Source organism: Paroedura picta, chromosome 5, assembly GCF_049243985.1.
Source record: "Paroedura picta isolate Pp20150507F chromosome 5, Ppicta_v3.0, whole genome shotgun sequence".
Classification (NCBI taxonomy): Eukaryota; Metazoa; Chordata; class Lepidosauria; order Squamata; family Gekkonidae; genus Paroedura; species Paroedura picta.
In genome coordinates this window covers 130,158,706-130,170,996 of record NC_135373.1, presented here as the reverse complement: position 1 = coordinate 130,170,996, position 12,291 = coordinate 130,158,706, and the positions used below count along the sequence as shown (strand labels likewise).

At 46.0% G+C, this 12,291-nt stretch overlaps 1 protein-coding gene across 8 annotated transcripts in view; it reads right to left on the bottom strand.

Moving 5' to 3' along the window:
- Positions 1 to 1,351: 1,351 nt before the first annotated feature.
- CALD1 (caldesmon 1) overlaps positions 1,352 to 12,291 on the bottom strand; it is a 193,193-nt gene continuing 182,253 nt past the window's right edge. For 5 of the 8 annotated variants that reach the window (XM_077340692.1, XM_077340696.1, XM_077340697.1 and 2 more), the window contains 7 exons: positions 11,278 to 11,321; positions 11,101 to 11,179; positions 9,352 to 9,489; positions 7,104 to 7,199; positions 5,262 to 5,342; positions 4,934 to 4,967; positions 1,352 to 4,418 (listed from right to left, as the gene is read on the bottom strand). In XM_077340692.1, the coding sequence (XP_077196807.1) occupies positions 4,387 to 4,418; positions 4,934 to 4,967; positions 5,262 to 5,342; positions 7,104 to 7,199; positions 9,352 to 9,489; positions 11,101 to 11,179; positions 11,278 to 11,321 (504 nt within the window). In that variant the 3' untranslated portion in view covers positions 1,352 to 4,386. Of the gene's footprint in view, positions 4,419 to 4,933; positions 4,968 to 5,261; positions 5,343 to 5,571; positions 5,688 to 7,103; positions 7,200 to 9,351; positions 9,490 to 11,100; positions 11,180 to 11,277; positions 11,322 to 12,291 lie in introns of all 8 variants that reach the window. The other 3 variants (XM_077340694.1, XM_077340698.1, XR_013231459.1) reach the window with 2 other exon arrangements.

The window sequence follows — 12,291 nt, the reverse complement described above, 5'->3', positions numbered from 1 at the left end:
CAGAGACCAAAACCCATCTGCCATCAAGAGGTCCACCAGCAGGGCCAGAACCCCAGAAGCCTTCCCACTGTTGCTCCCCAAGCACCAAGGAGACAACGCATCACTGCCCCAGGCACAGTGTTCCATCTATATGTACCCAATAGCCACTGATGGAAAATTTTAACCTTGGGCTAAGGTTTGGCACAGTAGCCCCTAGAACAATATGCTTAATGCAGTTTCTGTGATTTACAAATGGCAAGGCAAGTGATGGTTCTGTCCAGGACAAAGCCCAGTGTGGAACCTCGGATGTTTCCCAGGAACCGAAGTAACAATAACCAGAAATGTATGTGTCTTTACAACTACTGGATTACTGAATGGGAAATAACTAGAGTGGAGCATGCTTTTAGTGGTCACTAATGAAGGTTTTCAGCTGTGACAACAAGAAGATTGGGAGTTGATGAGATTAGTAGCACCTTACCGATGGTTCTGTTGTCCCAAGCATATGCATCCCGGTTTGATCCCTTGTGTATTTTTTTCTGCAAGTGGGAAGAACGACACCGAGGGCTTATGGACATTGTTCTTTCCAAGCTGTGCATATGAGCAGCCACTCAACAGCCACATGGAGCCAGTTCTGTTCTCAGAATATGACCCACTCTGGGAACATTGCGGTTCCATGCACTTGAAGGACAGCAAAGATATCTATCAGCAGACAGTGAGCATATGCTACCACTACCTGAGCCTTAGGATTAAACCATGTTCTGCATGTTTTGTTCTTGTAATACACTCATGCTGGTCTTGGCTTCCTTATCTGGTACCTCATGTCTTCTCCTCCAAGCATGGAATTTGGCGCATGCTTGGAGAGTGTTAAGATCATCAGAGCAGCATCTGTTCAGGATCCCTGGCCCAAAGGAGGGGAAATTGACCTCGGCCAGGGGCAGGGCTTTGGGCTTGGTGGAATGCTCTGACCAAGGAGATCAGGGCCTGCAAGACCAAGTTGTTCCAACAGGCCTATGGTTGGGACTCAGAAAGACTAACGGGAAATGCTGTCTTCACTGCCCTAAATTGAGGGATGATCCACTCTGGAAACTCTGCCCCCCTTTGTTGGTTTGGTTAATTACTTGGGAGTAAATCATAGGATGATTTTATGGTTTTAATGGATTATTGGTTTTAATGATGATGTCACCCGCCATGAGCTGTATTGGAAGGGCAGGTTATAAAAATAAATATTTTATTTATTTTATGGTCATGCCACCCCCACCGACCCCAGTCAACCAAGAAGCAGCATTTCCAGTGAGTGCGCATAAAGTGACAGGCCCACAGCCCAACTGGATGAGGCAGCTTATGGTTTAAAAAATATGCACCAACTCAGCCGTCAGATAGACATACTCCATTTATTGTGAGTTGCAGATTCAGCATATGGGTTTATTGCAGATACGCAGATGTAAAAAGTCCAAAAGTGTAGTTTTTTAAAAAACAAAAAGACAGCTCCACAGTTAACTTTTTTTGCATGACTTCACTCCATTCATGAAAGCCGACGTGACCTTTTTTCTGTGTCAGCAGGAGGGTTTCGGGAAGCGACACAACTGTCCTTTGGATCCTGCTTCATCATTGTCCCTTAAACAAACAAACTAATACGGGAGAAGGGGGGGGCAAGGCAGAGATGCACCAGGTATACAAAAAAAGTGACGGTTCTCAAGCTACAACAGCATTCAAGGCCGGACTATAAAATTAAACATTGACGTTTGACCCTATCGATATCCTTTTATGACATAAATGCTGAATACTGTGACGTGTAACTTGAAACCAAGCTTACATTATAAAAAAAAAACATTGTGGAAACTATATACAAATCAAATGTAAATAAGAACTGTAAATAAGCTGTAAATAAGAACTGGGGGTGGGTGGGGGGTGAACCCCCTTTCCCTCCTGCCTCGGCAGGAACGCCTTCATGTTCATTGTGGAGCCCAGGTTTCTCCCTCTTCTCAGCACAGCTGGCGCTGAAGCCTGGGTGGGGAGTGATGAGCTGATGATGGCAATTCTACTAAAAAATGTATTTCAAAGCTTGAACCAAAGCCAGAACGGGCCCCTGGAAGTAGCACTCGCTTTCGACAATAAGCATCTTCATCAGTGATTCTTGGCTACACTGTTTCCAGACCACCAGCCTCGCTAGTGCTCGCTATTCCAAAGATCTAACCATAGCACATCGACCACCTTGGTTTGTCAGTTGTAAATTATACGGGGATCAAGTGGTAAAATTGCCTACAATTACCAGTAACGCTAGCACTAACGAGGCTGGTGGTTTGGAAACAGTGTACTCAGGAATCACTGATGAAGACATTTATCGAAAACGACTGGTGTTTCCCAAGGGGTTCATTCCGGCTCTGGTTCAAGCTTTGAAATAACATGGTCAGCTTGTCATTCTCCTCCCCCGGTTTTTCAGCTGACAGGTTCTTTGGTGTTTCTCAACCGTGGGTGCCTTCTGGAGCAGAAATAACTGGTGCACAGAGACCGGGGGGAAGAGAGAGATGACCAGAGGAGACATGGTGAGCTTCTTTAAAATACTGCCTGGTGCACGACAGCCCTTGCATGGCAGAGAGCCTGAGGGAGAGGGAGGGCAAGGGGGCACCGATCCCCTCCTGCAACGGGGAAGAATGAATGACTCGTGCCCATTTTGTGGATTTTTTCCTTTCTAAAGAGGCACTGTGAGATGCTGATAGCCTTGATAAATGGGAAAAATTAAGTGTGCAGTAAAGAACAAACGTGTCACCAACATAATGTGCGCATATGTGTATTGCGTGTGTGTGTGTGTGTTAATCATGGACGTTTTATATAAATTAGCTAATTGCTTTATACAAGTGACCTATGTTTGATGCTTAATACCCTTCTCTCCCTCTTTTAAAATTATAAATTTAATTAACTATCCAAGGCATCTGATATTTAAAAAAAAAAAAAAATCTAAGCCCTTCTCTTGCCACAAGGCCTAATGGCAATTCTGAAAACCTTAATATAAAAAAAGTGTGTGTGTTTTTTTTTGTTTTTTTGTTTTTTAAAAAGGTGGTGATATTGGCTACTCATGTTAAGTTGATAACTAAGTATAAGTAGTAGCAGGTATTAAAAGCCTTCTACGGTTAGTAGTGCCTCACAGCTAAGTCGTGTAAAGCCATATTGTATATACTCTAAAAATTGCAACTAACCGGAAAACAACCCCCCCCCCCAAAAAAAAGGTTAAAGTTTCAGTACCGCTGTCAACCGCAGTCATCCAAATTGAGGATATTTTAACTTAAAACTAAATAGGCAAAAAAATATATATATAAAGTACAAAACGCGTCCCCAACTTGTCATGGATGAAGTTTTGACGTGGGGAAAGCAGAGCAACAGATTTTGTTAAGTGAAAGCAACTTCTTCCCTGCCTCAGTTTAAAGTGCAGAAAGAATGGATCCGGGGGGAGGGGGGTGGTTTCACCGCAGTATCGGCCTCGCGCAATGCATGGCTGTTGGGGCGGGATCCATAACGCCACCCGTCCTGTTATCTCCTCGTGGGGGAGCGAATGGGCCCCTCTCACCTCCACGGTGGGCCGGAGTCTGCATGCGAAGGTGGCACGTCCCTCTGGCCCTCTGATCACACGGGCACCCAACCTGCACGAATTGTCCCTCCCCCCTTTTAGAAAAAGGCTGAGGGGGGAGAAAAAACACGTGGTCCGGGTGTCCCTGAAACGGAGCATCACAAGGGAGTGCCCTCTTCATTCGGGAAGTCTTCTGCTTTGATGGACGAGGGAAACCTGGCTTCCCTTTTGGCAATAGCAAAGCGCCAACCAGGGATATGGCATGACAGGGCTGTGTGTTCCTCCATGTTCAAATAAGCAAGATGGGCATCCCAGAGGGATGCCAAAGGTTCCTCTGCTCAGTAAACAGACGGGGAGTACCACTCCTTTAAAAACCATCTCCCAAGCAGTTCCCCCCCCCCCTTATTATTGGAGACGAGCACGGACCTTTCTCCTCCCTTTTCTCCTGCAGCGGAATGCACGTGGATGGGAACCCTGGGGCAGATGGGGGTCCTTTTCAGTGGGCCGAACTTGGCTCGTTCAGGCACACAATTTCTCTTGAGAGCTAAACAGTAGAAGGATCTCTCTTTCACAGCATGGGTTTCTTTTTAGAAAGAAGGCTCTGAATGCAAAGGCACTACTATTTGGATGGAGGTTGAAGGCGGATTATTAAATACAGTGCTAATATACATGGTTTAAAAAAAAAAACTGGAATAATGCAAAAAAACAAAAAAACCAACAAAAAAGGCCTTTTTTTTTGGTAAACAACCATAAATATATATAAAAAAGAAAGACAAATTTTAGCACTTCCGTTTTTTGTTTTTGTTTTTTAAACTGAGTTGGTCCAGCATTGTCGGTGGTCTTCTTTAGGGTTCCTTTTCAAATTGTCTCAAACCTGCTAAAAGAAAGAGAAGGTAAGAGGTTGCTTGGGATCGCAAGATATGCCATCTTCTCGGCTTACATGCAGAAGTCATAGAATCAGAAGAATAGAGTTGGAAGGGATCTCCAGGGTCATCTAGTCCAACCCCCTGCAGAATGCAGGAAATTCACAACTTACTTGCTCACTCACAGTAACCCCAATTCCATGCCCGGGTGATGTCCCTCCCCCAACCAGAATCCCAATGAAAGCAAAAATTAATGCAGATTTTGGGGTCAGGTATCCAGTCTTCACTGGCAAAGGCCTCTTTGCAAGTTGTCTCAGATCATCAGGGGCTTCCCAGTGAGTTCTGGGCTCCCTGCATACGTATACCAAATAAAATTCATATTTTTGTTGACCTGCTTTTTTATTACCCAAAACAGATGCCCGTACACCTGTAAAGCAGGTGCTCTTTTTGATCAGTACAGGCTAAAACATTTCCTGTAGAACTCACTGCCACTGGATATGCTGATGGAGAAATGCCCCCCTTCACTTACCATTGGTCTCTGACTTTTTCCCTGCTGCTGTTACCTGTATATGAAAGGAAAATGCACAAGCTGAAAGATCAGAGAAGTAATATATATATTAGACAGACAGAATAGATAGACAGGATCGGACGGACGGATAGATGGATAGATAGATAGATTGATTGATTGATTGATTGATTAGCAGGGTCTTTGCCAGCGAGTCCCCTAGGCCAAGATGCCAGGGACTGACCCTGAGACCCTCTTTGAGAGCCTCCACCACCAGCCCCCCTCCACACACACACACGCACACATCCGGAGCTGCTCTTTCATGTCCATTCATGCCAAAGGTGGAAGGTACCTTTGTGGGGGACGTGGCCTTTTCCACCGACTGCTTCTCCCAGAGGTTGCGTTTGCCGGATACATCTCCAGGTCTTAAGTCCTATTTCAAGTTGGAAAAGAAACCAGCGGGTTTGAGAGAAGAAAGAAGCCATTATGCGTCAACCTACATACATTTAGATGAATCTAACGCGTACCGAGGTGGCCCTTGCTTCACAACGGTCCCCTTTTTAGCCAACTGGACTTGAACGTGCATGGAAAGATGGTTCGGACTGGGAGTGTAGGATCAAGGTTTTTGCAGCTCGGCAAGATAGCTCGTAAAGAGATTTTACCTGACTAGTTTAAAAGAATACAGCCAGTCGAAGAGAAGAAGAGAACAGCGGGTGTCTTTTACAGGGCATCCATTCATGTAGATCACGGTGGAAGAGAGGAGAGAGACAGAAAGCGACTGACGGAGAAAGAAAGAAGGAATTGAGAAAAGGATTACACATTCGTCCTCAGACATAAGCGAATGCAGAGTTATATTTCCAAATGGCAAATCTTGATGCGCAATGCAACTCAGGACACTGGAGAGAAAACATTAATTAGTTTATACTTTGGATTAAGCCAGAGTCCTGAACTTCTGCCAAGAGCTGAGGATTCTCAATCCACTGAAAGCCTAGCAAGGAAGGGGAAAACCTGGAAGAGGTTCAAAAACCAATCATTAGAAAGAGATTTTTATGAATCACTCTGCGCCGTGGGCTAGCACCCTTTGTGCCTAACACTCCACTGCATTGGGTGGGTAGCTGTGTTGGTCAAAAGCAACAGAACAAAGTTCGAGTCTACGGACACTTTTTAAGACCAGCAAAGTTTTATTTGAGGTAGAAACTTTTGTGTCTGTGCACACTTCATCAGATACCAAGTGTGAATGCACATGAAAGCTTATACCCTAAATAAGACTTAAAGGTCCCCACAGACTCAAGCTTTGTTCTATGTCACTGCAGTGATTTTGCAGACTGGCTTTCTGGCAAAGACTCGAGGTGGGGGACAGACCCCCATAGCCTGGCAACCATTGCTGCTGCTAGTGGGAGCCGCCACACACACAGGCCAGCTCAAGCCCTACCCCTCTGGTCACCAGTAGCGAGTGTGAGGCAAAACACCCTGACTTCCCTCAAGGGTTAATGTGAATCCTAGAGGGCCTAATCCTGCTTGCAGGTATTAGTGATTTGAGCCTTCCTGCAGCTACTCTCCTTTTCTCTTTCAAGGTAACTGGTTAATTGTCAGAATCTGTGCTCAGCTGTATAAGCATGAGAGGAGGGAAATTAGAAGCAAACTTAATATCCTTGGGTAGTTCCATCAAAAGAGATTTCTGATTGGATCCAAAGGAGCACCTAATGCTAGAGAGCAAAAAGTTATGATAAGGGTATAGATCAGAGGGAAGGCATGCTAACTTCATGCTCATGCCATGCTAGTACACTTTGATACATTATGCTTCATCACGATGGACTGCAACGTATTGAATGCTTTCAGACTACTGCTTGGCTTTCATACTACTGCCATCTAATATCAGGTAATCATTGAATTAGAATAGTTAGTGTCTGTATTTTCTTTGTTGCTAAACTATATACTGCATAATGAATCTATTTTTTAAACAATCTTTCAATAAATCTTTATATATTTTTAAAGGTCTGCTTTATTTATGTGCATTTGATTTCGAGGACCCACAGGGCTGGGTATTGCTCAAGCTGAAAGGAGTGATAACCCAGGGTGACCCAGGCTGGGGTCCTTGACAGTGAGTGAGCAGCAGTAATGGGGAGGGAGAGGCAGCAACTTCCACTGGAGGGTCAAAAGATAAAACTATTGGATACTAAAAATAAGCACTTACTGAAGGTTTTGGAGCAGGTGACTTGTTGTTTTCTGGGGTCTTAGTTAACCATTCATTGATACGACTAGAGACTCCAACCTTTAGCCCAGCAGTTTCCTGTGGAACAGTTAGAGGGGACTTAGAAATAAGAATATTCAAATCATTGCTAATGCGCTAGAATAATCAGGTTCCATGGAAACACACTCCTGTTAGGGGGTGTGTATCTTTTCTGATACGGTGAACATGAGAAAAGCCATATTGGATCAAGGGAATGGGCCATTCAGCCCAACGCTCAATGTCACACAGTAGCGACAAGAAAACAAATGAATCCGTGCAGGCTGCATAATCAGTTTACTGAAAGAACCTACTAACTGGAGAGTACCACAGTTCAAGACAATTTTCAACAACACAATATTTAACAGGTCCCGGTGAGTTGCCCTTGTTTCAATATGCTTCATCAGTGTATAATAAAGGTAAAGGTATCCCCTGTGTAATCACCGGGTCATGTCTGACCCTTGGGGCGACGCCCTCCAGCGTTTTCATGGCAGACTCAATACGGGGTGGTTTGCCAGTGCCTTCCCCAGTCATTACCATTTACCCCCCAGCAAGCTGGGTACTCATTTTACCGACCTCGGAAGGATGGAAGGCTGAGTCAACCTTGCTGGGATCGAACTCCCAGCCTCATGGGCAGAGCTTTCAGACTGCATATCTGCTGCCTTGCCACTCTGCGCCACAAGAGGCTCTTTCAGTGTATAATACCATCGCACAAATGGACGAAAAGAGATATAACTGGCAAATGCTCTCTCCGCCTCTAGAAATGTGCAGAGCAGTTGCTCAATCCAGATCCCCCCCCCCCCCCCCCCCCAAGCACCAAGAATACACAGCATCACTGCCCCGGACACTGCCCCTTTTTACCTTGTGGCTAATAGCCATGCATGGGCCTCTGCTGCCTGTTTTCAACATTACCATATATATGTGTGTGGAAAAACAAACCTTTGCCTCATAGAACTTACAACCCAAGCTGCATGGGTGGGGATCCGGAAAGGAATGTTTGTCCATGTGAGAGAAAAAGTCAGTACAAGCAAATGCAGTTTCCCCTGTTCCTTGTGATAATACATATTTTATAAACTAGTTTTCCATTCATAGTACCATATACTCAAAAAGGAAAAGGAAATTCCTTTATAATAAAATAAAACAAAACAAGATAATGGAAAACCAAATTAGCAACAGACCAGAGGGGTGTGAGAGGGGGGATGCCAGCAATGGGCAGTAGTTAGAGATAAAAAGGGATGAAGGAGGGCAAGATGTCAGGAAAAAATTTTTCACAGTCAGAGTAGTTCAGCAGTGGAACAGGCTGCCTAAGGAGGTGGTGAGCTCCCCCTCACTGGCAGTCTTCAAGCAAAGGTTGAATACACACTTTTCTTGGATGCTTTAGGATGCTTTGGGCTGATCCTGCGTTGAGCAGGGGGTTGGACTAGATGGCCTGTATGGCCCCTTCCAACTCTATGATTCTATGATTCTATGGCCTGTGTGGCCCCTTCCAACTCTATGATTCTATGATTCTAGGGCAAATGCCTCTCAGAGTACACAGTCGTTGCTTTGACGAGGATGAGCACGAAAGCATTACTGTGGCAGCTCCTCCAAAGTTGCACATGTTGAATTTGGTCCCCTCCAACTAGCAGGCCCTGAAAGGTGGTGGAACTACGAGGTTCTGTTGTTTCCCTCCACATACAGATCCCGAGTCTTCTGGATGCATTTCAGTTCCCGCCCTCCCCCCCCCCCCCCTCTCAAGTGCTACTTAGGATTGTCAGCATTTCTACTGGCTACTATTTGGAATCCGCCTAAGAGTTGCCCTCATTGTATTAGATAGAACAGTTAGCATCTGTTATCCCTCAATGCTTTGCGTGCCCGATCAGAAGGGAATCTCTCTGTTTCAAGTGCTGTCAAGCTGCTTCCAGCTTAGAACGACCCAATGAATCTATGACCTCCAAAACGTCTTTTCATTAACAACCTTGCTCAGGTCCTGCAAACGGAGGGCCGTGGGTTCTTTGGCTGAGTCAGTCCGTCTCATCTTGGGTCTTCCTCTTTTCATGCTGCCTTCAACTTTTCCTTCTCATGATGTGGCCCAAGTACAATAGTTTAGTCATCTTAGCTTCCAGGGAGAATTCTGGCTTGATTTGATCTAGATTTGTCTTTTTGGCGGTCCACAGTATCCGTAAAACTGTCCTCCCACACCACATTTCAAAGGAATCTACTTGGGTCAACGTACCTTATTGGGCGCCCCTGTGCCGGAGGGCGAGGAGAAGACGTTGCCTTTCTCCCACATGCTCTTAATATTGCGAACTCCCTCGGCAGGAACCGGGAGGTCAGAGGGGGGTGACTTGAGAGGCCGGGCAGCCTTTGTGCCCTGCAAGAAACAGCGGGTCAGTCACACTGCAGGCGCATGGAGCTCACTCGGTCAGCCTGTGAAATGTCATGGCAGGGGAGGGGAGGAGCAAGGCCTCTCTGCCCTCATTCTATCGCCCCTGCTTTCCCTCTCCCTTCACTCCTCACGTATTCTTTCCCCTGCCCCCTCTCAGACTGCTCTTCACTGCCCGTGTTCTCTCAGCTTGCATGGGGCAACCTATCAGGGCTAGGCCAGAAACCTTCCGGCCTCCCCAAGAATTAGCTTCAGGAAAGAAGGGTGAAGAGGAAGACGAGTTTCTAGAACCACCCTCTCAGCTTCCTCCAGCGCCCCTGACACCAAATCCACATCAGCTTTTCTAACATGTCAACAGACTGCAAGATCGGTGAACCACGTGGGGGAACAGCCTCCAGAGGGAAGGAGAAAGCACTGAAACAGCTCTTATATTTTTGTAGCAGTTGGCTTGTGGGGGAGGTAGTATGCAGGAGTACATACAGCAGGAGGAAATCTGACCAGTTTTATTAATTTGAAATGTTTTATTAGCCACCTTTCTGCTTAACTCAAGGCGGCTTACAAGGTAAACAATAACAGTGGAATAAAGTACAGAAGAGACACCATTTAGATGACTTTAAATGAGGCCTTTAAAACGGCTGGTAGGCAATGGGAACTGAAGCTCATCATATCCCAGAGCAGGGATATGTGAGGGAAAAGAGCTTCATAAATGTGGGGCTGCCACTGAAAAGGTCCTTCCTTGTGCACCTAGCAGGTGAACTGCTTTGGTTGATAACCAGGCTTCCAGCTATTTAGGGCTTTCAAAGTCCAGCACTTTGAACGATGGGAATGACTTTGGAGCTTTATGCGTCCAAGTCATGTACAGATCTACTTTGCTACACACACACCCTACACTGAAATCCAAGAAGCAAGACCTGGGTACCAGTTTGAAGGAATAAATACCTAATCTGCCAATGTGCCATTTTCTTGAAAGGCTCCTATTCTATTATTGTGTAGCAGTATTCCCCCTAAGCTGCGCTAAGGTGAGCGGCCCCTCATTAACACAGGAAGCCCTGTTCAGCAGCACCCCGGAGCCGCACAGGGTCTTGCACTGCCTGTTGCTCCTTTTAAGATTACAGCCATTCTCTCTTGCTCAGGACGTGAATTGCTCTGCTCATTAGTAGGGAAAACAGAAGAAGAAGAGTTGGTTTTCATACTCTGCTTTTCACTACCCAAAGGAGTCTTAATGCATGCACAATCACCTTCTCTTCTTCTCCCCACAACAGACACCCTGTTAGGTAGCTGGGGCCAAGAGAACCCTGACAGAACTGTCCTGTGAGAAGAGCTCTAACAGAACTGCTCTGTGAGAAGCGCTCTAGCAGAACTGTGAAAACCCCAAAGACACCCAACTGGCTTCCTGGAGAGGAGTAAGGAATCAAACCCGAGGAATCAATAAGAGGGGACATGGTTGTGTTGATGTGTTCGATTAAGCTATGCTCGTAAAAATATTTGCAATTATAGAATTGTGACTGAGATGCTAACAATCGTGTGCAAGTGTAGGTAGGGGGGAGTCTACTCCTGCAGTGATCCATCAGGGAAATTCTGGCGCTCTGGTCAACTCACCTCGATCGCACTTGTGTACAGCTCTAGCCTGCTGTCAATCTTGGAGACCACGGCTGCCCCATGAGTCGGTTTCATACCACTGTGCAGAAACAGGAGGACAAAAGACCGGTGAGGGCTTTTATCTCCCAACCCAGGACGCTTTGCAAGGCTGCCTTTGGCAGGACACCGCCTCCTTACCTCTTTTGGGCAGATTTGTTCAAGAATTCTGCACGTTCTTCTATCTAGGAAAATAAGAACAGAGGGGGAAGTGAGACAGTGCTGGGATAGGCGAGGCAAGAGAGTCCGTGGGAAAGACAAGACGGCCGAGCAGTTTGTAGAGAAACGAGAAAGAAAAGACGGAATGGAACACACAACTCTAGAACTCCCAACACGAAGGGAGAGCCAGGCATATCTCCTTCACTGCAAAAAAGTCACTTAAAGACAGGACCACCTTGGGATGTTTTGTGACAGTGGGTTTTTAAGCAAAAGATTTATCAGGGTTGGCATGAATTCCCAAAGGGTAGCTCTGGTCCCCCACTGTTGCAAAACCAGCCACAAGTTTGAGAATCATAGAGCTGGACGTGGCCGTAGAGACCCCCCAGTCCCACCCCCTGCTCAGTGCAGAATCCGCCTGAAGCATCCAGGATAAGGACCTGTCCAGCCGCTGCTTGAAGACCACCAGTGAAGGGGAGCTCCCCACCTGCTGAACTACTATGACTGTAAAATAAGAGTTTTGCAACACTTTTGCTGGCAGAAATTATCACGGTCCAGAGTATGCTGTGTGGGATGCAGGACATGTCATTCGATTTCTCAAGGGTTTCATTCATAGGGCATGTGCTGTCCTCTGGAGAGCATACAGGTGGTCTTGCTTATTTCATATCCAGTTTAAAACACCCAGATCAGTGTCAGCAGCGAAAGAACAGCTGCCAACACTGCAGACAGCCCTTTTGGCTAAGGAAAGCAGGCTGGGTAGACACAGCTCTGGGACACTACCAGGTGATAATCTTAATTTGAATTGCAAAATAAAATTGAACTGCCAATTGAAACTTGGCCAGTCCTAGGAGGACGAGAACAAGGCGGGATCTAATTGTATTTGGATGGGAGACCATCAGGGTCTGACACAGAGGCAGACAATGGCAAACCAACTTTGGATTTCTCCTGCCAAGGACTGCAGAATTCCCAGGGCTATTTATTTACCCATTTCCTTCTTGA